Source organism: Phacochoerus africanus, chromosome 5 (assembly GCF_016906955.1).
Source record: "Phacochoerus africanus isolate WHEZ1 chromosome 5, ROS_Pafr_v1, whole genome shotgun sequence".
In the NCBI taxonomy this organism is placed as follows: Eukaryota; Metazoa; Chordata; class Mammalia; order Artiodactyla; family Suidae; genus Phacochoerus; species Phacochoerus africanus.
In genome coordinates, this window is record NC_062548.1 from 101397019 (window position 1) to 101417241 (window position 20223).

A 20223-nucleotide genomic window follows, 5' to 3' on the forward strand; every position below is an offset into this window, starting at 1 on the left:
CCACTGTCTACATTTGCTGAACATTCATCTTGGTTGAATTCCTTATGGAAAGGCAGAAATAATTCTGTAGTTTGATGCCACATAGTGGTAAAAAAAAGCACCACCACACACCAACACTGCAAAGAACTATCTTAATCCAACAAATATTTGCTGAATTACACACGCTGGGCACTTGTCAGTCACTAGAGATCTAAAAATGGTTCTCATCTTGTAAAAGTTCATAAATTAGCAAGAAGATTGACAAGGACACAAATAACTAGCATGTCCTAAGAAGTTGACAATCCTGAGACAAAGTGACATAAAACTACTGGCAGAGGAGTTCCCCTTGTGGCTCAGTGGAAATGAATCTGACCAGTATCCATGAGGACTCAGGTTCAATCCCTGCCCTCGCTCAGTGGGTTAAGGATCAGGCATTGCCATGAGCTGTGGTGTAGGCTAGCAGGCTGTAGCTTCTATTCGAGCCCTAGCCTGGGACCCCTAGCCTGGGAACCTCCATATGCCATGAGTGGGGCCCTAAAAAGACAAAAAACAAACTACTGGCAGAAAAACAAGAATTTCCTATCAGGTTTCTTTGAGGAGGTGATGTCACCTATGAGGTGGCTATTCAAAAGTGTGAGGAAGTTTATTGGGTGGGGAGAAGACAGACTTTCCAAGCAGAGAGCACAGCACACTGCATGGAAGAACAGTTTTCAGGGAATATTGAGATCACAAAAGTTGGAGCCCAGGGTAAGGGAAGGAAAAAGAGAGGACATAGAAGACAGCCATTATGTGCTCTTAAGTAGGGAGGCGATAAAATCAGAATTCATTAGAAAGAAGTTTGCAGAACATTTAAAATGTTCCTTCTTCATAATAAACCTCTTCTTTTTTTTTAGGACTGTCCTTAAGTATTAAAATAAATATTTGCATTGAGAATAGAGTTAATTTAGGAGCCTTCTTCACAATATTAAGAGTCACAGAAGTTTCATTCACGTTTAAGCAACTGAGATGGTAAAGATCCTGTCTCTACTTCATAGGAAATGAATTACATTCAATTACTCAATAGACAACCTGAAGATTATTGGGCTGGCATCCATGATGGTCCCAAATAAACGAGATTGCAGCCTAACACATTATGGTACTAGGTACACTCATTCACCAGGGATACAGCAGATCAGCTGGTCATTCTTCTCTAGGACCCACTGGATCATTTTGATTGATTTCTGCCCTGCCTTTCAGCCAGTGTGGTACAGAGGCTTCCAACATCCTGGGAAGCCAGGGAGGAACCCAGTCTCAGGTCCTGAGGAGCCCTGTGCATCTGGAAAACCTAGTTTTATGTTTAAATTCTGTGGCTGTCTTCTATGAAAATATATGTCATTCAAGGCAAATATAAGTTTGTAAGAACACATGAGCATTAGTGTTTCCTTAAACTGTACTGTGGAAATTATAGTCAAGTAACTCTTAAATAAATCATTCCTTAGTTGTGATCCGTTAGTCAGTACATTTTAAGTAACAAGAGAAATCTGCAGATATGTTATAGGACTGTGGTAGATAGCTTCCAAAGTAGCCCCCCAATTATACTGGCCTCCTTGCACCTATGGGATGGTGTGGTCCCTTCCCACAATGAATAGGACTGCCCTTTGTAATCAACAGGATATTGCTGAGATGGCATCTCACTTCTGAGGCTAGGCCATAAAAGCCATTGAAGCTTCTACCTTGCTCTTTCTGGGGAAGGCTGGCCATGTTGGGAGAATGCTCACGCAGCCTGACGGAGAGGCTCACATAGGGAACTGAAGCCTTCTGTCAACTTCAAGCACCGCTGAGTTCATCTTAGAATTTCAAACTAAGGATCTTGGAAACAGATCCTCCAGCCCTAGCTAAGCCTTTGATGACTGCAACCTCAGGAGATCTCTGGCCAGATGCACAGAGCCAAGTGGCTGTTAAATTTCTGACCTACAGAAACTGTGAGATAATAAACATTTATAGTGTCTTAGCCATTAAATTTTGGAATCATTTATCATGCATCAATAGATAAATAATAGAAGTATTATGCTTTCTTTCAATGACTTAGGTACAGACTCATACTAATGACATTTTATATCAACAAAGAATAAAATACCATCTTATACTCCCAAACAATAAAATGTTCATATTCAGAGCTCTAGTATATGCTTTTGGATTTCATTTTAGACACCAAACTATTAAACAGGGCTTATTATGAGGGATTCCTTAATTATGTAAATCATAACGTGCTGCTGGCAGATTACCATAAAGTGTGCTTTTTCAGGATGTAAGGGTGACTATGAGACTGACAGACTTCATTATGCTTTTCAGTTATGGACAACCATACCTATAGGAGATAGCTTTGATTGGTGTAAGGTTTATGAACAAATATTACATGAATAGGCAATTAAATCCCTTTTTGTGGCTTTAAAAGATCAAATTTTAATTACTCAAATGCTCTTTTGAATGTAAAAGAATTAAAAATGTGTCACTAAATAAGAAATATTACCTTCTCTAATTGAGGAGAAAATACTGCTTTAACAGACACACATTTAAATTACTCTGAACAACATATGGATATAGTGATTACTTTTTATATTTTATGTAGGCCACTTTTACAATAAGATGTCATTTAAGGGAGTTCTTGTCATGGCTCAGTGGTTAACAAATCCGACTAGTAACCATAAGGTTGCGGGTTCGATCCCTGGCCTTGCTCAGTGGGTTAAGGATCTGGAGTTGCCAAGAGCTGTGGTGCAGGTTGAAGATGTGGCTTGGATCCCTCGTTGCTGTGGCCATGGCGTAGGCTGGCAGCTACTGCTCCTATTCGACCCCTAGCCTGGTAACCTCCATATGCTGTGGGTGTAGGACTAAAAAGACAAAAAAAAAAAAAAAGATGTCATTTAAGTGTTTTCTTTTATATTTTATGTATTAAGGATTACTGGTTCTTTAAAAATTCCTTTGGAATACACTTTTACAAATATTTAGCTACTAACAAAAAGATTCATGGCCCCAATTCATGCTGCATTCTGAAAAACCTCAAGCAGAGAATTTAAAATGGTCTTAAGTTGGTAGTACCAGGTGACTACAAAAACAAAAAGCTCTTTTCCAAACATGTTACTATTTTAGTTTAAAACCTTAACTTTCTCTTGTCTCTATTTCCCTTGGGAGTTAGCTCTCCATTTATTTGCCCCTGTCTACTGAAAGTACTACAGTTGTCTCTGCTTGATCTTGTCATTGTCAATTCCTTTCCTCTCAGTCTCTTTCAAACCCATTCAAATACACTCCAAGCCAATTTTTGCCCCAATCATTCTATGAATGCCAACTTTATCCTTCTAGTTGCTCAGGCCAGCAATTCTGGAATTTTTTTTTTTTTTTTGTCTTTTTAGGGCCACATTTGCAGCATATAGAGGTTCCCAGGCTAGGGGTCTAATTGTAGCTGTAGCTGCTGGCCTACGCCAGAGCCACAGCAGTGCCAGATCCAAACCGTGTCTGCAATCTATACCACAGCTCGAGGCAATGCTGGATCCTTAACCCACTGAGCAAGGCTGGGGACTGAACCTGTAACCTCATGGCTCCTAGTTGTATTCGTTTCCGCTAAGCCATGACGGGAACTCCTGGAATCATCTTTGACTCTTCTCTTCCTCAGACTCCATATCCTATCCTTCGGAAAATCCTGTTGGTTTACTTCCAAGTCACATGCAGAATCTGTCCACTCTTCAGACTTTCCACTGCTACCCATCCTGGTCTGAGCCACCACATCCTGCCTGCTTAGCTTATAGCAATAGCTTCCTCACTTACTGGTCTTGTGGTTTTCACTGGTCTAATCTCAACAAAGAAGTTCCAGTGACTTTTATGAAATATAAATTAATCCTATCACTTTCCTGCTCAAAATGACTCCCCATTTTACTTAGAGTAAAAGTCTTTGTAAGGCTTCACATAAATGAAACTTCCTCATCTCATTCCCTTTAACTTACAAATCTGCTCACGTGGCTCCAGCCACACGGGCTTCCTTGCTGTTCTTCAACACCAAGTTCTTGCCCTAACACCTCTGCTCTGGCTGTTCCCTCCACATGGAATGTTTTTCCTCAAGGTGGCCACAGCTCTTGCAAATCTCTACTCTGACCACCCTATTTAAAATGGCAACAAATCTCTACCCACACATTCTTATCTTTGAGTCCTGCTATTTTTACCATGGCATGTACCGCCTTTTCACATACATGTTTACTGTGTTCATCTGCCTCCTAGCTTATACTCTTATTGTGTGGGGTGAAGAGCCACAATGTTGGCCCCTTACTTGAAAATGGTCTGGCCAAAATCTAAAAATGGGTTGGAATCCATTGATTGTTGGGGAGTTATTTCAGTGAAACATATATTAAGTCAAGTTAAACACTTAAAAATGGTGTTAAAAAACAAAATTCCACCAAGTAAACTTGAAGTTGGCTTTATTCAATGTTTCATGAATCAGGCCACATCCCATCCCAGAATTAGAAAGGCACCCATTCAGTGGTACAAAATAGAAAGGTTTCATAGAAATGAGGGCGGAGAAAGGAGTTTATGAGTAAAGAAAAAGAAAGGATTGTTTCAGGTAAGGTTACCTCGCTCGTGCAGATCGAGAAATTCCGGGAATTCTGTTCTTGAGAGAGGGTGAAACTGCGATTAAGTCTTGGTGTGCTGTCCTGGGGTCTAGCGCTCCACTTTGGACCTGTTATTTTTTCTTCTTCTTCTTCTTCTTCTTTTTTTTTTTTTTTAAACAATGGCTGTTATATCTCTATCACAACTTCAAAAAAGAATAAAGAAAAAAATCAGAGTGCTTAACTCCTGTAAAAAATAACAAATATTTCAAGAAATTTTTGTTTCAGATATATATGTGTGGCTAAAGGTACAATCAATTTCTTACTATTAAATATTTGAAAAAAATTGCTGTAGATAAAATTCTACACGCACTCATCAGCTGATATGTACAAGAGAGTTCATAGCAGGACTGGCAGAGCCAAAGCTGGAAACAATTCAAAGCTCCAGAGGAGTAGAATGAATAAATGTGATCCATTAAACAAGGGAATACTATACAACAGTGAGTGAAAGAACTACCTGGACCTGCTTTTCCGTGGATGTCAAAAGCAATGCCAAAAGAAGCAAAACCCTAGAGAAATCAAATGATTCCATAAATAAAGCTCAAAATCAAACTAAGATATGTTTAGCAATACATGTAATAAAGCTATATATAAAGATAAAAGAACGAAAATGAGATAAAATTGAGAAAAGTAATGATTAAAAACTTAAAATTACCAATCTGACTAAAGGTTTAGGCGAACTGGAATGTTTGTTAGTATTTCCCAAATAAATTGAACTTGAACAGAGTCTCCCTATCTTTTTTCTGATCCTACCTCTGTCCCAGCTGCTAGCGTAGAGGCTGGCACCCACTTATTTTACGTCTTTTTAAAGGGCCGAACCACCCATAATTTGATTATCAGCGTAAAATACGTATCCTAAATAGGAAAACTTTCAAGGATAGCGCCTGGTAATGCTCCGACAACAGCATTCATTGACTGGTAGCTGAATAAAGACATGCACCGTGGCATACGTTAGTTCACTTCAGTACTTCTCATCCAGGTCAAAATTCTCACTGTGGCTTCGGATGGCTGTCTGCCCCATTTCCTACCCCATCTCACAAGTTCTAAAGTCTTTACGCTTCTGGTTCCAGCAGCCCAGAAGCAGTTTTCGCCCCTTCTCTGCGCTAAGGAAGCTGCGTGGGAGAAGAGAACGTCCGAGTTGAAGCACTGATGTTTCCCAGGCACTGAGGGGCGTGGAAGGCACAGTCTCAGCCGCCCCAAGGGCAAGGAGGCCGGTAGGGCTCGTCCCCGCGCGGGAGGTGAGGTACCGATCGTACGATTCAAAGCAGAGTCTGACCAAACTCATCACCATCGGCTCCCAGATGACATCACCCCCTCCCCGTACTGCTGATTGGAGGAGCATATTAACTCAATTCTCGCGATGATTCCGTTTCCAGGTCCTCTTGCTCCCCTCCCATCGCTCCTACCCTGTAGCCGACTACAGACCACGCTGTGATCCACGGAGACACCGTAGAAGTAGACGAGCTTCCGGGACTCATCCTGACCACGACTCCTCCCAGATGCTCACGGGCACGAGGTTTGGCTCCCAGACGTCTGTCGGCCAGACTCGCAGTAGCGCGCAACTCTCTACGGCTCGGCTCGGTCGCTCTGCTTAGGCCACCACGCGATTCACACCAATTCCCGTCCTGTAGTTACGCGAGATTTGGCGGCAGTGAAACCGATTTCCGGTCGTTTAGGTCTCCATGGAGATAGCACTCCCCCCCCCCCGCCCCTGCCTTTTTTTTTCTCTTGTCCTTCTCCGGACTCCTCGTGGTTGGGAAGTTGCCCAGGGAATGTCTGCCGGAGTCAGCGGGAAAGATGTAGATGGGAGTGAAACAGCAATCAGAAGGGAAGTAGCTATTGGGACCCAGAAGGAGTATAATTTGCAGAACATCTTCTGGCCTCCTAAGCAATGCCTTAGGGTGGGCACCAGATTTTCCGCTATTGGGAGGACAAACGTTTTGGCATTCGTTGAGCACGCATAAGCATCAAACTTCTTCTTGTGCAGTCTTGAGGGCTCCAAGTTTAAATCATACTGCAAATTTGCTCACCATTTACCAGTGAAGTCTCTCCAGGTTTCCATCTTTATTTCTTCTAAACTTTGTATATTGGTGACTTACCTAGGAAGTGATCCCAGTGATATTCGCCTTGACCTAATCTTGTCACTTTTCAAATTCTAACTTTGCCAGTGCCTTTCTAGCTATGTCTATTATTATCATTTTCTGTTAAGTGAGTTTTCACACTTCATTGCTGTATCGATTTTTTACTCTGTAAAGGGACTATAGGTTCTTCAGTGTCAGGGCTAACTTGTCACTTGGATATAGAATTTACTTTAAGATGACAGGTAGTCCACTTTTCTGCTGTTAAGGGCATACATTCCTTTTAGAACATCATTGACAAATGTTTGTCAATTAACTCGTGTTTATTCATCAAGTGTATATTAATCGGAGTTCCCGTCGTGGCGCAGTGGAGGCGAATCTGACTAGGAGCCATGAGGTTGCAGGTTCCATCCCTCCCTCGCTCAGTGGGTTAAGGATCCCGAGTTGCCGTGGGCTGTGGTGCGGGTCGCAAACATGGCTCAGATCTGGCGTTGCTGTGGCTGTGGCATAGGCCGGCAGCAACAGCTCCTATTGGACCCCTAGCCTGGGAACCTCCGTATGCCGTGGGTGCGGTGCTAAAAAAAGCCAAAAAAAAAGCCAAAATGTATTAAGCACGTAGTATATGCCAGGTACTGTTTTGGTAATTGGGAATTAAAACATGGACAAAACAGATTGAAGTTGCTGTCTTCATGGAGTTTGTTACTGTGAGAGACAGATAATATACAAATAAAGAAGTTATTGTAACTTCAGGTAGTAGAAAGTGCTGTGAGGAAAATAGAGTTAGAAATGGTCTGTATGAGTAGGAGTGGTGTCATTTTAGGATAGACTGGTCATGGAAGGCTTCTCGGAGGAGGTAATATTTGAGGAGAGACCTGAATGATGAAGAGTCAGCCTTGCAGAGGCAGAACAGGCAGAGGTATCAGGAAGTGCCAGGTCCCTTCAGTGGGGGAGAGAAGATTGAATTGACATGAAGCTTCAGAGGAAGGCAGGGCCAGATTATTTAGGACCTTGAAGGTCAAAGTCTCAAATTTGGATTTTGTGCTAAGTGTAAATGGGAGCCCTTGGAAAGTTTTAAACAAGAGGGTAATTAGATTTGAAAAAAAAAAATTGCCTTGAGGACTGTGGAAAGAATGGGCTCTTCGGAAGTAGGATAGAAGTTTGGAGACCAGTTGGGACGTTATCGCAGGAGTCTAGGTGAAAATCGATTTCTGTTTGGATATTCCCCGTTTGGGGAAATTCTCTCTTGAAAGACAGCCCATTCTGTAGTTGGACCATAGAATCCTTCCTTTGTATTGAGCTGGAATCTGCCTCCCTGAAGCTTGGCAGACTTTTCCAAATCCTGAAGACATCTACACAATTCTACAGCCATCTAAGACAAAAGACAGCTGTTCCTCTTTCTCTAGGGCACTCCTCCAGCAACAGCAGCTCTTTTAAGGCATTTGTCCTGTCCTCTTTTCTCCAGGCCAAACACCTCTGGTTAACTGAGCTGTTCTCTAAAGGGAGGTGCTCTGGAGGCCCTTCAGAATTCTGGTTGTTTCTTGGAAGCTCCATCATTTGTTATGGCTCCTTAAGATATGGCCACCAGCATAGCTTCTAATGCTTCACATGTTACTTGACCAGTGAAGATGACCAAGGGATCAGGCATTCCTTGTTCTAGCTGACTTCTGATGTCGTTTTTAACAGTCATGTTGTGCTGTTGCCTTACCTAACATTCAAAGCACATATTGAGCTGTTTCATCACATCTTTTCCTCCCCCTGCCTCCTCATCCAGTATTTCTAGGTTATACTTTTCTAATTCAAATGCAGCATTTTACATTTATTTCTCTTTCATCTTTGTAAGTTTATTCCAGTTTACTGGGTGGTTTTTTAATCCTGATTCCATCATCTAACATGTGCTTCCAGCCGTATGTTTTTTTAAATAAATTCATTGTGTTATAACCTCTCATGTCTACATTATAAGCTCTGCTAAAAATACTAACTGCACCAGGCTAAGAGCCCTCTGGTCTTTCCCTTGCGACTTGTCTCCAGACCACATGGTACTATTTGTGTATTTGGAGGCATTTGTTCAGCCCATTATGAACTTTGTTAACTGAAACAAACTCTGTTGATCAAAAGCAAACTCACAGGGCTGGTACGTGAATGTTTCCTATATCAAATACTTGGCAGAAATCAAGATATAGCATGTTAGGATACCTCCTGATCTGTCAGTCTAAGAAGTCACTGAGGTTAGGTTGGCCTAGTTTATTTTTGAAAAACTGTGCTCATTTTTTTTTGTTATTACTAAAATGAAGGTTTGCTGTATTTTAAAATGTAGAGGCTGAGTAATAGTAGGTAAAATAACTTTAGGCAGTAATAAAATCTTTTTGAGCTTAAAGAAAAAATTTTCAAAGTAGAATCCCTAACTCTGGTACTTCTCATCCTGTGGTAGCATTGCTCCTCAGGGGACATTTGGCAATGTCTAGAGATATTTTTTGTTTGTCACACCTTAGAGGAAGGAGGATGCTACTGGCATCTGGTAGGTAGAGGCAAAGGATGTGTTAAATAATTCTACAGTGTCCAGGATAATACCCTACAACAAAGAATTATCTAGCCTAAAATGTCAGTAATGTCAGTAGTACTGAGGTCAATAGTGCATTAAACAATGTCTTAAAACTCTTCTTTGTTGTAGTGACTACTGCTAATTCTATTTAAAATGGGTGTAAAGAAGAAGAAAGAAACGCAAGTTATTTCATTGACCATTTGTCATCGGGACCTTGAAACTCTGAGATGTAAGTGATTTCTTTTTTTTTTCTTTATTTTTTTAGGGCTGCACCTGCAGCATATGGAAATTCCCAGGCTAGGGGTTGAATCAGAGCTCCAGCTGCCGGCCTCTGCCACAGCCACAGCAACACAGGATCCAGGCCATGTCTGTGACCTACACCACAGTTCACAGCAACGCTGGATCCTTAACCCACTGAGCGAGGCCAGGGATCGAACCTGCGTCCTCATGGTTCCTAGTCGGGTTTGTTAACCACTGAGCCATGAAGGGAATTCCGAGATGTAAGTGATTTCTGACTTCATTTGTTGATCTCTATTTCTATCTTTGGGACTCTATATGCAAACTCTTGCTTTTTAATTATTCTGTTCTTTACATTCAGTTTTGGATTTAAAGTGTTTTTCTTAAACTTCTGTCCTCAGACTAAGTTCTGCTAGGTTTTTTGTGTTTCCCATTTATAAATGTTTAAATTTCATAGAATACGTAACAAAGACAAACTCATATCCACATATTGTTAGATCACTGAAGGACTTTTTTTGTGTGTATGTTATGTAGCTTTGGCTGATGTGGAAGGGAAAACTCTAGCTTCTTTGCTGTTACATTGTGTACAACTCACTGATGGAGTGTCGCAGATACATTATGTTAAACAGGTAAGCTGATTTGATATTCATGGATGTATCTTGAAGATTATGCTATTATGGACTTTTAAAATTAGGTGATAATTTTTGGCTCCCAGTTATTTAATATCTTATCATTAAAGAATAGGGTTTTGCTTTGTCCTTTTCTGTTCACTGTTTGATATCTTTTTATTCACAAAACAATGGAAACCATTTTCAGGCTTCCACCAGCATTGGTGCTGTAAATAAATAAGATAATGAGATAATTGTGCATATGTCTTCTGTGGAGATAAATTAAAAAAAATTATTTCTATTAATCTGAATCTTCAAAACTTTTGAGCAGGAACATTAAAAAGTTAACTTCAGGGGGAGGGAGTGGGAGGGATCGGGAGCTTGGGCTTATCAGACACAACTTAGAATAGATTTACAAGGAGATCCTGCTGAATAGCATTGAGAACTTTGTCTAGATACTCATGTTGCAACAGAAGAAAGGGTGGGGGAAAAATGTAATTGTAATGTATACATGTAAGGATAACCTGACCCCCTTGCTATACAGTGGGAAAATTAAAAAAAATTATAAAAAAAAAATTGAAATAACCTATATGGGAAAAAAAAAAAAGTTAACTTCAAATGTAAAGACTGTCTTTAGCAGTATTTAGATTTATCACTTGAACTTGCATATTTTTTTGGGAAAGCAATTAAATGTATTGTTGGTTTTCACTAGTGCTCCAGAATGCCTGTAAGCCATTAACAAGTCTGTAATTCTCAATGAAGGTGGGTCTGGAGCATAAAGTGATGGTTGGGGGCATGGTTTAAAAAAAGGTTAGTAAGTACTGAAATAAGTGTTTCCCTTAACAGTGTAGTGTGGAAAATATTTCATATTATAATTGAGACTTAAAAGTGTATTTGAATCCATTTTACTTTGCTGTGCTTGATAGAAAAAAATTACTATGGCTTTGATTTTTTTGGATTATAGATTGTACCCTTACTGGAGAAGGCGAATACAAATGGCATGTGTGATCCCACCATTCAAAGCTGTTTGGATATTTTAGCAGGCATTTATCTTTCTTTGAATCTAAAGAATCCCTTGAAGAAAGTCTTGGCAAGGTAAGGAAAAAAAGAAGTTAGGTGTTGTAGGTTCAGTTTGATCAAAAGAAACCAATATTTAGATTTTGTCTATGGTATGTAAAACCGAACTAAAATATATCAGTTAATGATTTCATTCATACAGTTTCGTTTTTGTTTTGTTTATTTTCCTATTACTTTCTTGTAACTCTTAAAAAGTGTAAAAAGGCTTCCTAGGTCACAGGCCTTAAAAATGTAGGCTGTGGGCCATAGTTTGCAGGCTCTTGGCTCAGTCCATTTACATGTATACAATTATTTGTTAAGTGTAAATCTGCCTTCCTGCTGTTTTTTTCCTCTGTTCGTCCCATCTGTTCTTAGTTTAAACATATTTTCAATTACGCAGGTAATATAGGAATATATGCTTAGAGTAAAAACTTCAAGCAATAAAGACGTATATAAAACAAAAAAGTGACCTTTCCATTTCACTATTTCTGGCCTATTTTTTCTTTCTTTTTTTCCTTTTTACCACTGTACCTGTGGCATATGGAAATTCCCAGGCCCGGGGTCCAATCAGAGCTGCCACCTTGGCGCCACAGCCACAGCAACACTTGATCCAAGCCCATCTACAACTTGTGTCACAGCTTGTGGCAGTGCCAGATCCCTAACCCACTAAGTGAGGCCAGGGATGGAACCTGCATCCTCAGAGAGACACTGTTGAGTCCTTAACCCACCGAGCTGCAATGAAACCTCCTAGCCTATGTTTTCTTAGTAAATGTTGTCACTTAACATTTTGGTGTCTTTTTCTAGTTTCTTCGCGTTTAGTGTGTGTGTTATATTTTAATTTTAATTTTTTATGCAAATGAAGTTATATTCCATATATTTCTCTGTAGGTTGTTTTTCACTAAAGGGTATCATAGAGATATTTTCGTGTCAGTATAGACTTTTTTTTAAAAATTGTGGTTAAAAAAAAAAATCCCACATAACACAAAATTTACCATCTAATCCATTTTGGAGTGTACAGTTCAATAGTGTTAAGTGTATTTACATTGTTATGCTGTAGATCTCTAGAACTTTTTCATCTTACAAAACTAAAATTCTAAACACATTAAACAACAGCTCCTTATTTCTTCCTCCCCCAGCCCTTGGCAAGACCATGCTACTTTATTTATTTATTTATTTATGCCATTTTCTTGGGCCGCTCCCACGGCATATGGAGGTTCCCAGGCTAGGGGTCTAATCGGAGCTGTAGCCTCAGCAATGTGGGATCTGAGCCGCGTCTGCCACCTACACCACAGCTCATGGCAATGCCGGATCTTTAACCCACTGAGCAAGGGCAGGGATTGAACCCGCAACTTCATGGTTCCTAGTCGGATTCGTTAACCACTGAGCCACGACGGGAACTCCAAGACCGTGCTACTTTTTGTTTCTTTATTTTTGATTACTTTAGTTACCTTGTATAAGTGGAATATCTATATTTATCATAGTGTGACTGACAATGTCCTCAGGGTTCATCCTGTTGTACCATGCAGCAGAATTCCCTTCCGTTTTCAGGCTGAATGTTACTCCCTTGCATGTATATAGCACATTGTATTCATCCATTCATCTACTGATATGCATTTGCTTGCTTCCTCTTCTTGCCTTGTGAATATAATAATGCTGCTCTGGACCGGGGTGTACAAATACCTCTGAGAGCCTTATTTCACTTCTTCTGGATATTTATCTAGAAGCGTGATCATCTGGTAAATCTGTTTTTAATTTTCTGAGAAGCTTCCAAACAATTTTCCATATGGCCGCACCCTTTTACTTTTCCACCAAAAGTAAACAACAGCTATGGATGTTCCATAATACAGATGTACCAAAATTTATATGTACCATTTTGTGGAAAGTCCTAGAAGACTTTTCATTGAAGGTCCAGTCAATTTTCATTGTTGAGACTGGATCGCATTCTCTCTCTATCTCCCTCTTGCTCTCTTTCTCTCTCTGGTTGTAAAAAGTGCTGGGAAGCAAAGGTCTTATACCTTAAGCCTCTTTAGGGGGAGGTGGGCTTTGCCAGCAAAAAATGGTATGGGAAATATCTGCAGGAAGGCAGCCAACCATAAAATGTCTTTATTTATAAGCGCTCTATACAGATTATGTGCCAAATATATTCCTTAATTTTGTTATTTGTCTTTAAATTTCTTCATGGTGTTTGCTTTATAAAATTTTTTATTTTATTTTATTTTATTTTTTATTTTCCCACTGTACAGCAAGGGGGTGAGGTTATCCTTACATGTATACATTACAATTACATTTTTCCCCCACCCTTTCTTCTGTTGCAACATGAGTATCTAGACAAAGTTCTCAATGCTATTCAGCAGGATCTCCTTGTAAATCTATTCTAAGTTGTGTCTGATAAGCCCAAGCTCCCGATCCCTCCCACTCCCATAAAATTTTTTTTTAAATCTTTTTTTGGTAATCAAACCTAATATTTTCCTTTATATAGATTTCTGTGTTTCAGCTTAAATATGCTTTCCCTAATACAAGATTATAGAAAATTGCTTGTCTTTTTTTAAATACTTTTTCCATTTGTTAACTTTTAAATCTTATCTGGAATTAAGTTTTGAGTGTAGTGTGAGGTAGAGATCCAACTCAGTTTTCTCTTCTGTTTGGGGAGCCACTTACCCTCAAGCTGTTGAATAGTCCATTTTTTCCCCACATAGTTGAGATGCCATCTAATTATGTTGTATGTTCTTATATAAACATAGGTTTTATTTTATTTTTGGCCATGCCCATGGCATGTGGAAGTTCCTTGGCCAGAGATTGAACCCACACCTCAAGAGTGACCCAAGCCAATGCAACACAGGGTTTTTAACCCCTTGTGCCCTGAAAGAGGTATTAGATTTGATTTTAGACTTGGGTCTATTATAGTGTGATAATATGATTTAATTATATACCTCCAGTGACTCTTGTTTTTCAGACTATTCCTATTTTTAAGGTTTTTTTTTTTTCCCTTCCAGAAAAGCTTTAGACCTGTTAAGTCACATTTTTAAAAAATGCCCACTGGTTTTGATTTAGGTTAACTGAGGTAAAATTGGCATTGCATTTAATTCTGTCCATTCAGTAAACTTTTATTATCTATAATGTGTCAGGTATTCTTCTAGGCATTGAAGATTCAGTAAATATGACAGTCCAGAATGGAAGTTACTTCTAAAAGAAAGATAGAAGATAAATCAAATAAGCAAAATATATAGCAATTAGAGGGCGTGAGTGCCGTGGAAAAGAACAAAGCAGAGGAGTGGGAAGGGAGCACTGACGTTGGGGTGAGGGTTATAGTTTAAACTATAGTAGTCACTTCAGACATCTTTGCTCAGTGTCATTGATGGGGTGATGTTTGAGATTGACCTGAAGGGGGTGAGGAAATGATTGTGGGTGTATTTGAGGGAAGAGAGTTCCAGGTGGAGGCCATAAGTACAAAGATGTTGGCACGTTGTTGGAGCGGAGGAAAGGCCTGTGGCTAGAGCTAAGTGAACAAGAGGGATGAGCCAGAGGGATAACGGTGGGGCCAGGTTGTGTAAGGTCTCGTAAGTCATTGTCAGCACTTTGGCTACTACTTTGGTTGAGGGGAACTTTGTAGGAGGGTTTTAGGCAGAGGAATAATATGACGGTTTAGGAATACCACTCCGGCTGCTCTGTGGCGGGTAATCTGCAAAACGGGAGGGAAGCAAGGAGACCAGTTGAGAGAGGATAGACCAGGGCGTTTCAATGATGATGCTGTGAAGTTATAATTTTCTGGCTATATTTTGAAGATATGGTTCAATATTTCTTCATTTATAATATTCCCCCCTCTTCCTCCATGTCCCTGTATGTACTGTAAAGTTGTCAAAATTTTAATGTTTGCTTCTTTTTCTAGCTCCCTAAATGGCCTACCTGAATTTTTTCTAACTGAGGCTACACAAAGATTTACTTCTCGTCTTCAGGAAGAATTGAATACTACTGATCTATACTCTTACAGGAAAGTTATTGATAATATATCTTCCTGTTTGGAGAACTTTGACTTGGGTAAGCCAGCTCTTTTCTAATACTTTTTCTGGCTAACCCCTGTTGTTACATTGTTATTTTAAATGATGTTAATTTTAATCCTGAAACTTCTTACCGGTGTTCATTTCTTTCTCCTACAGGTATAACAAGCGTTAATAATATTCTTGAAAATGGTAAGTCCTCTGTGATTTTACTTTATTCTGAGAGGTGACTGCTTGTGTAAGTCATTTTGGAACTGGTTCTTTTAAGTTTCTTGGCAATGGGTAAAGTACTGCAGATGATTAAGGTACATGTGCCTTCCTTTAAATTTCTGCTTCTATACTCTGATACGATTTTAAGTAGCAGCGATTTAAAATATTTTCTTGTGCTAAATTTAAAGTTCACAGCTTCAAATTCTGATTTTTCGTAATACTCTTTTTGTTTCAGTGCTTCATTTCCTGCAGAAGAGTTTAATTGAAATCTCAGAAGAAAATAGGTAAGTGTTTTATGTTTCCATGCTTGTGCATGTGTATGTGCATACTTACAGTTGTACATTGTCTTTGTACAAAAGAAAATTTTAAAAGGTTCTACAGAGTTCCTGTCGTGGTGCAGCAGAAATGAATCCGACCAGTATCCACAAGGATGCAGGTTCGATCCCTGGCCTCACTCAGTGCGTTGGGGATCCGGCATTGTGCTGAACTGTGGTGTAGGTCATAGAAGCGGCTCAGATCCCTAGTTGCTGTGGCTGTGGTGTAGGCTGGCAGCTGTAGCTCCAATTTGACCCCTAGCCTGGAAACTTCCATATGCCATGGGTATGGCCCTAAAAGCAAAAAAAAATTAAAACATAAAAAAAAAAAGTTCTAGAACGTGCTCTTTTCCATCTCCCTCCATTAATATTAGACCTGCTATTTATGTTTATTTTTTAAGGCTTGATGTTTAATTTAAAAAAAACAAATAAATTATTACAAAAATAAATGAGAAAGGGAAGAGCTCTTTCTTGTACCTGAGGGTTCCTTTTTTGTAGCATCCTGTTCTTATTTCATGGATCCAGTAAACTCTATTATCTCTCTGAGGATATTAATAATAGGGTTTTTTTTTTAAGTTTTCTTTTTTTACATGGGGTCTCTATTTCTTCCAAGCTGCTTCCCCCCGCCCCCCCCCCCCCCCACCAGCTTGTTGCTTTTGGTGACTCTATTTGTTGCTAGAAGCTTTTTGAAGTCTGGTGATCCTTGGCTGAGCACTCATTTAAGAATGGGGCACTAGAGTTAATTTGAATCTCTCTCTGTATGGATGGGGTTGAGTGAAGGCTTTATGCTATGCTAGTCTAGGTGGGTTCTTTCTTTGGGGGATCCTTGACGTCAATATATTTAGGTGTTTTTGCGTCGGTAGTGGATTTGCCATATAAGAATTTTTCCAACCACTGGTTTAATGTTCTGGTTACTGAGTGAGGGAAGAAAGCTGAGATCTTGGCATTTAGCATTTATTGTACATATATTATCTTAATCTTCCTGTTTGCAGTATGGTAACTTTGCCTTATCTGTGTGTCTTATCTTCTTGTCCAGACACTTCCTGTGTTACTTTTTTTTTTTTGTCTTTTTGCTATTTCTTGGCCTGCTCCCATGGCATATGGAGGTTCCCAGGCTAGGGGTCGAATTGGAGCTGTAGCTGCCGGCCTACACCACAGCCACAGCAACACGGGATCTGAGCTGTATCTGCGACCTATACCACAGCTCACGGCAACACTGGATCCTTAACCCTCTGAGTGAGGCTAGGGATCGAGCCTGCAACCTCATGGTTCCTGGCCAGATTTGTTTCCACTGCGCCACGAAGGGAACTCCCATTCTTCTTGTTTTAATCCCTGCATTTACCTGCACATCAAGGAGCACCTTTTGCCAACAATTTCCTAGCCTTTGGGGGCTGCAAATCAGTTTGCTCTGGGCTTTTTTTCAGGCTTAGTATTCACCTTTCTTGATTCTGCTAAGTCAGTTATCACTTGTTTGTCTGCTACTAAAATTTTGGTATTGTCTTGTCTGTGTGTTGCCCTTGTGTATTTATGTCTTTTTATGTTTTAAATCCCTTGGCTCATGGTTTAGGGAGGATCTGTGAGAGAGTTGAGGTAATATCTGTGTGCTGTCTTTAACCCTCATTCTCTTTTTGCCTTACCAGGAGTTCCTTTTCTTTCTCCTTCTAGGCTCTTCTCCCTCTGTCATTTATTTACTTAAAAAATTTTTTTTAATCGAAGTATAGTTGATTTACATTGTTGTGCCAATTTTTACTGTACAGCAAGGTGACCCAGTCATACATATATATGTACATATATATATATATACACGTTTTTTTCCTTATGATATCTTCCATCATGGTCTTTCCCAAGAGATTGGATATAGTTACCTATTGCTATACAGTAGGACCTTATTGTTTATCCATTCTAAATGTAATTATTTGCATCTACTAACCCAAACTCCCAGTCCATCCTACTCCTTCCCCCTTCCCCCTTGGCAACCACAAGTCTGTTCCTGTGTCTGTGAGTCTGTTTCTCTTTTGTAGATAGGTTCATTTGTGCCTTATTATTATTATTATTATTATTATTGTTATTTGTCTTTTGGGGGCCACACCCATGGCACATGGAGGTTCCCAGGCTAGGGGTCGAATCAGAGCTGCAGCTGCTGGCCTATGCCACAGCCACAGCAACGGGGGATCTGAGCCTTACCTGTGACCTACACCACAGCTCATGGCAATGCCAGAACGTTAACCCACTGAGCGAGGCCAAGGATCGAACCTGTGTCCTCGTGGATGCTAGTCAGATTCATTTCCACTGAGCCATGATGGGAACTCCCTATGTTTAACGTTTTGAGGAACTTCCCAAACTGTTTTCCCTGATTTTTATTTTAATATCATCGTTGCTCTTGTGTTCGGCTGTGTTGATGATAACTGAGAGGAGCAAGGATGGGAGCTGGGAGACCAGTCACCAGCCTATTACAGTAACAGTAATGCAACAAAGAGATGAAAGGGACTCAGGCCAGGAGGGGCCGTGGAGATGCTCTGATACTAGATATACTTTGAAGATGGAACCAACCGGATTTTCTTACAGATGGGATGGGAGTGTGGGGAAAGGAGTCAAGGATGACTGCAGAGTTTTTGTAGGATAGAGATCCTACCCGGTGGAGCACATGTGGAGTTGCAGGTAAGTTCACATCATTTGAGAAGTCTGTTAGACATCCAGGTGAAGATATTGAGTAGGAAGTTGCACAGATAAGTCTGAAATTAGAAAGAGAGGTCTGGGCTGGAGATACAAATTGGGGAATTGTCAGCATATAAATTATAATTGAAAGCTAGGTGAGCTCAGCATCAAGGGAATGAATTAGATGGACAGAAAAGAACTAAGGACCAAGTTGTGATGAGCTCCAGCATCAAGATGTCAGGGAGAAGAGGATGAACCAGCCGAAGTGCCTGAGGAGGAGGAGCAGCAGCACTGAAGTAGGAGAAAATCTAAGTGCACCAGCATCTTGGAAGCCAGGTGAAGGAAGTTACAAGGTTAGGGAGCATGCAAATTTATCAATTGTGTGACTTATTCTTTTTTTTTTTTTTTTGTCTTTTTAGGGCCACACTCATGGCATATGGAGGTTCCCAGGCTAGCGGTCTAATCGGAGCTGTAGCTGCTGGCCACAGCCACAGCAATGCCAGATCCAAGCTGCATCTGTGACCTATACCACAGCTCATGGCAATGCTGGGTCCCTAACCCACTGAGCGAGGCCAGGGATTGAACCTGCGTCCTCACGGACACTAGTCAGATTTGTTTCCACTGAGCCACAAACGGGAACTCCAATTGTGTCATTTATTCTTGATTTGTTATTTTCACTCTAAAAAGAAGATGTGGGAGTTCCCGTCGTAGCGCAGTGGTAAACGAATCCGACTAGGAACCATGAGGTTGCGGGTTCGGTCCCTGGCCTTGCTCAGTGGGTTAACGATCCGGCGTTGCCGTGAGCTGTGGTGTAGGTTGCAGACGCGGCTCGGATCCCCTGTTGCTGTGGCTCTGGCGTAGGCCAGTGGCTACAGCTCCGACTGGACCCCTAGCCTGGGAACCTCCATATGCCGCGGGAGTGGCCCAAAGAAATAGCAAACAGATTAAAAAAAAAAAAAAACCAGAGGGGAAAAAAAGATAAAAAGAAGATGTGAAGTTAGTCAGTAGCTGAGAAAAAGGGAAATTTTTGAGGTAAGTTAAGAGTATTGAAAGTTTGCTGTAAACGTCTACATAATTAGAATGTTTAAGAGGATGGAAAAAAGAGATGTAAACATGGATTGCAATCTAAAGTTGATTTTGGCCCTTTGAGGAGTGTGTTTATTTTGGAGGGAGATAGAAAAGGTGACATTTTAATTTGACTTTTTTATAATAAGAGCTTTTCTTTGTTATAGGAAACTGGCTGGAAATCATATTGTTCAAACGCAGTTGATGAATGACTTGTTGGTGGGCATTAGAGTTTCAATGATGTTAGTACAGAAAGTTCAAAGTTTCCAGAGAATTCATTTGACGAGTTCTCCTATATGGCAAAGCATGTGTGGATTGCTGAGTATTTTTACCAAGTTTTTAAGCGATGGTAAGTATAAAATATATAAATGATGGTTATACTTGAGTGTCAGTTTTTGCTACTAGTAATATGAAATGTTTAATACTTAACTGAGATATAGAACGTCCTCTCCCCCAACCCCTCAAAGTGGAGAAAGGTCCTGAATTACACCTTTTTAATGCTTTTTTTTCCCCTCAAATATACCAATTCAACAAGAGATCACCTTGAAGACTTTTCTAAATGTGTGTGTGCATGTGTATTATATTCTAAGAAGAAAACCTAACAGTCTTAGTCTTGAAAAGCCACAGACTTTAAATAGCAAAAGAAAATTCTTGAGAAATTTCCAAGTTTGGAAGGAAGACCTGGAAAGGCTAGTGTAACCCATGCATTTCTCCTTGGCAGCAGATGTTCCCTTCAAATAATGACTAGTCATGGTGGAGCTGGTCATTATTCCTCCTTCTATCGCTTATGTTGCTTCTGTCCATATGAAATGTACCACCGGGAAACCAAGTAGTTAATGAGAGGAAGTTAAAATGA

General features: G+C 40.2%; 1 protein-coding gene and 1 long non-coding RNA gene across 4 annotated transcripts in view; one reads left to right on the top strand and one right to left on the bottom strand.

Annotated features, from left to right (window-relative positions):
- Positions 1 to 4404: 4404 nt before the first annotated feature.
- LOC125128119 (uncharacterized) lies at positions 4405 to 6024 on the bottom strand. Its single transcript, XR_007135144.1, has 2 exons — positions 5364 to 6024; positions 4405 to 4756 (listed from the first exon to the last, which is right to left on the bottom strand). It is a non-coding gene; the product is annotated as an uncharacterized LOC125128119 (long non-coding RNA).
- THADA (THADA armadillo repeat containing) overlaps positions 5985 to 20223 on the top strand; it is a 323933-nt gene continuing 309694 nt past the window's right edge. For all 3 annotated transcript variants that reach the window (XM_047782177.1, XM_047782178.1, XM_047782179.1), the window contains exons 1-8: positions 5985 to 6126; positions 9357 to 9456; positions 9999 to 10093; positions 11037 to 11167; positions 15015 to 15163; positions 15283 to 15315; positions 15569 to 15617; positions 19535 to 19716. In XM_047782177.1, coding sequence (XP_047638133.1) covers positions 9381 to 9456; positions 9999 to 10093; positions 11037 to 11167; positions 15015 to 15163; positions 15283 to 15315; positions 15569 to 15617; positions 19535 to 19716 — 715 coding nt within the window. In that variant the 5' untranslated portion in view covers positions 5985 to 6126; positions 9357 to 9380. The remainder of the gene's footprint in view (positions 6127 to 9356; positions 9457 to 9998; positions 10094 to 11036; positions 11168 to 15014; positions 15164 to 15282; positions 15316 to 15568; positions 15618 to 19534; positions 19717 to 20223) is intronic.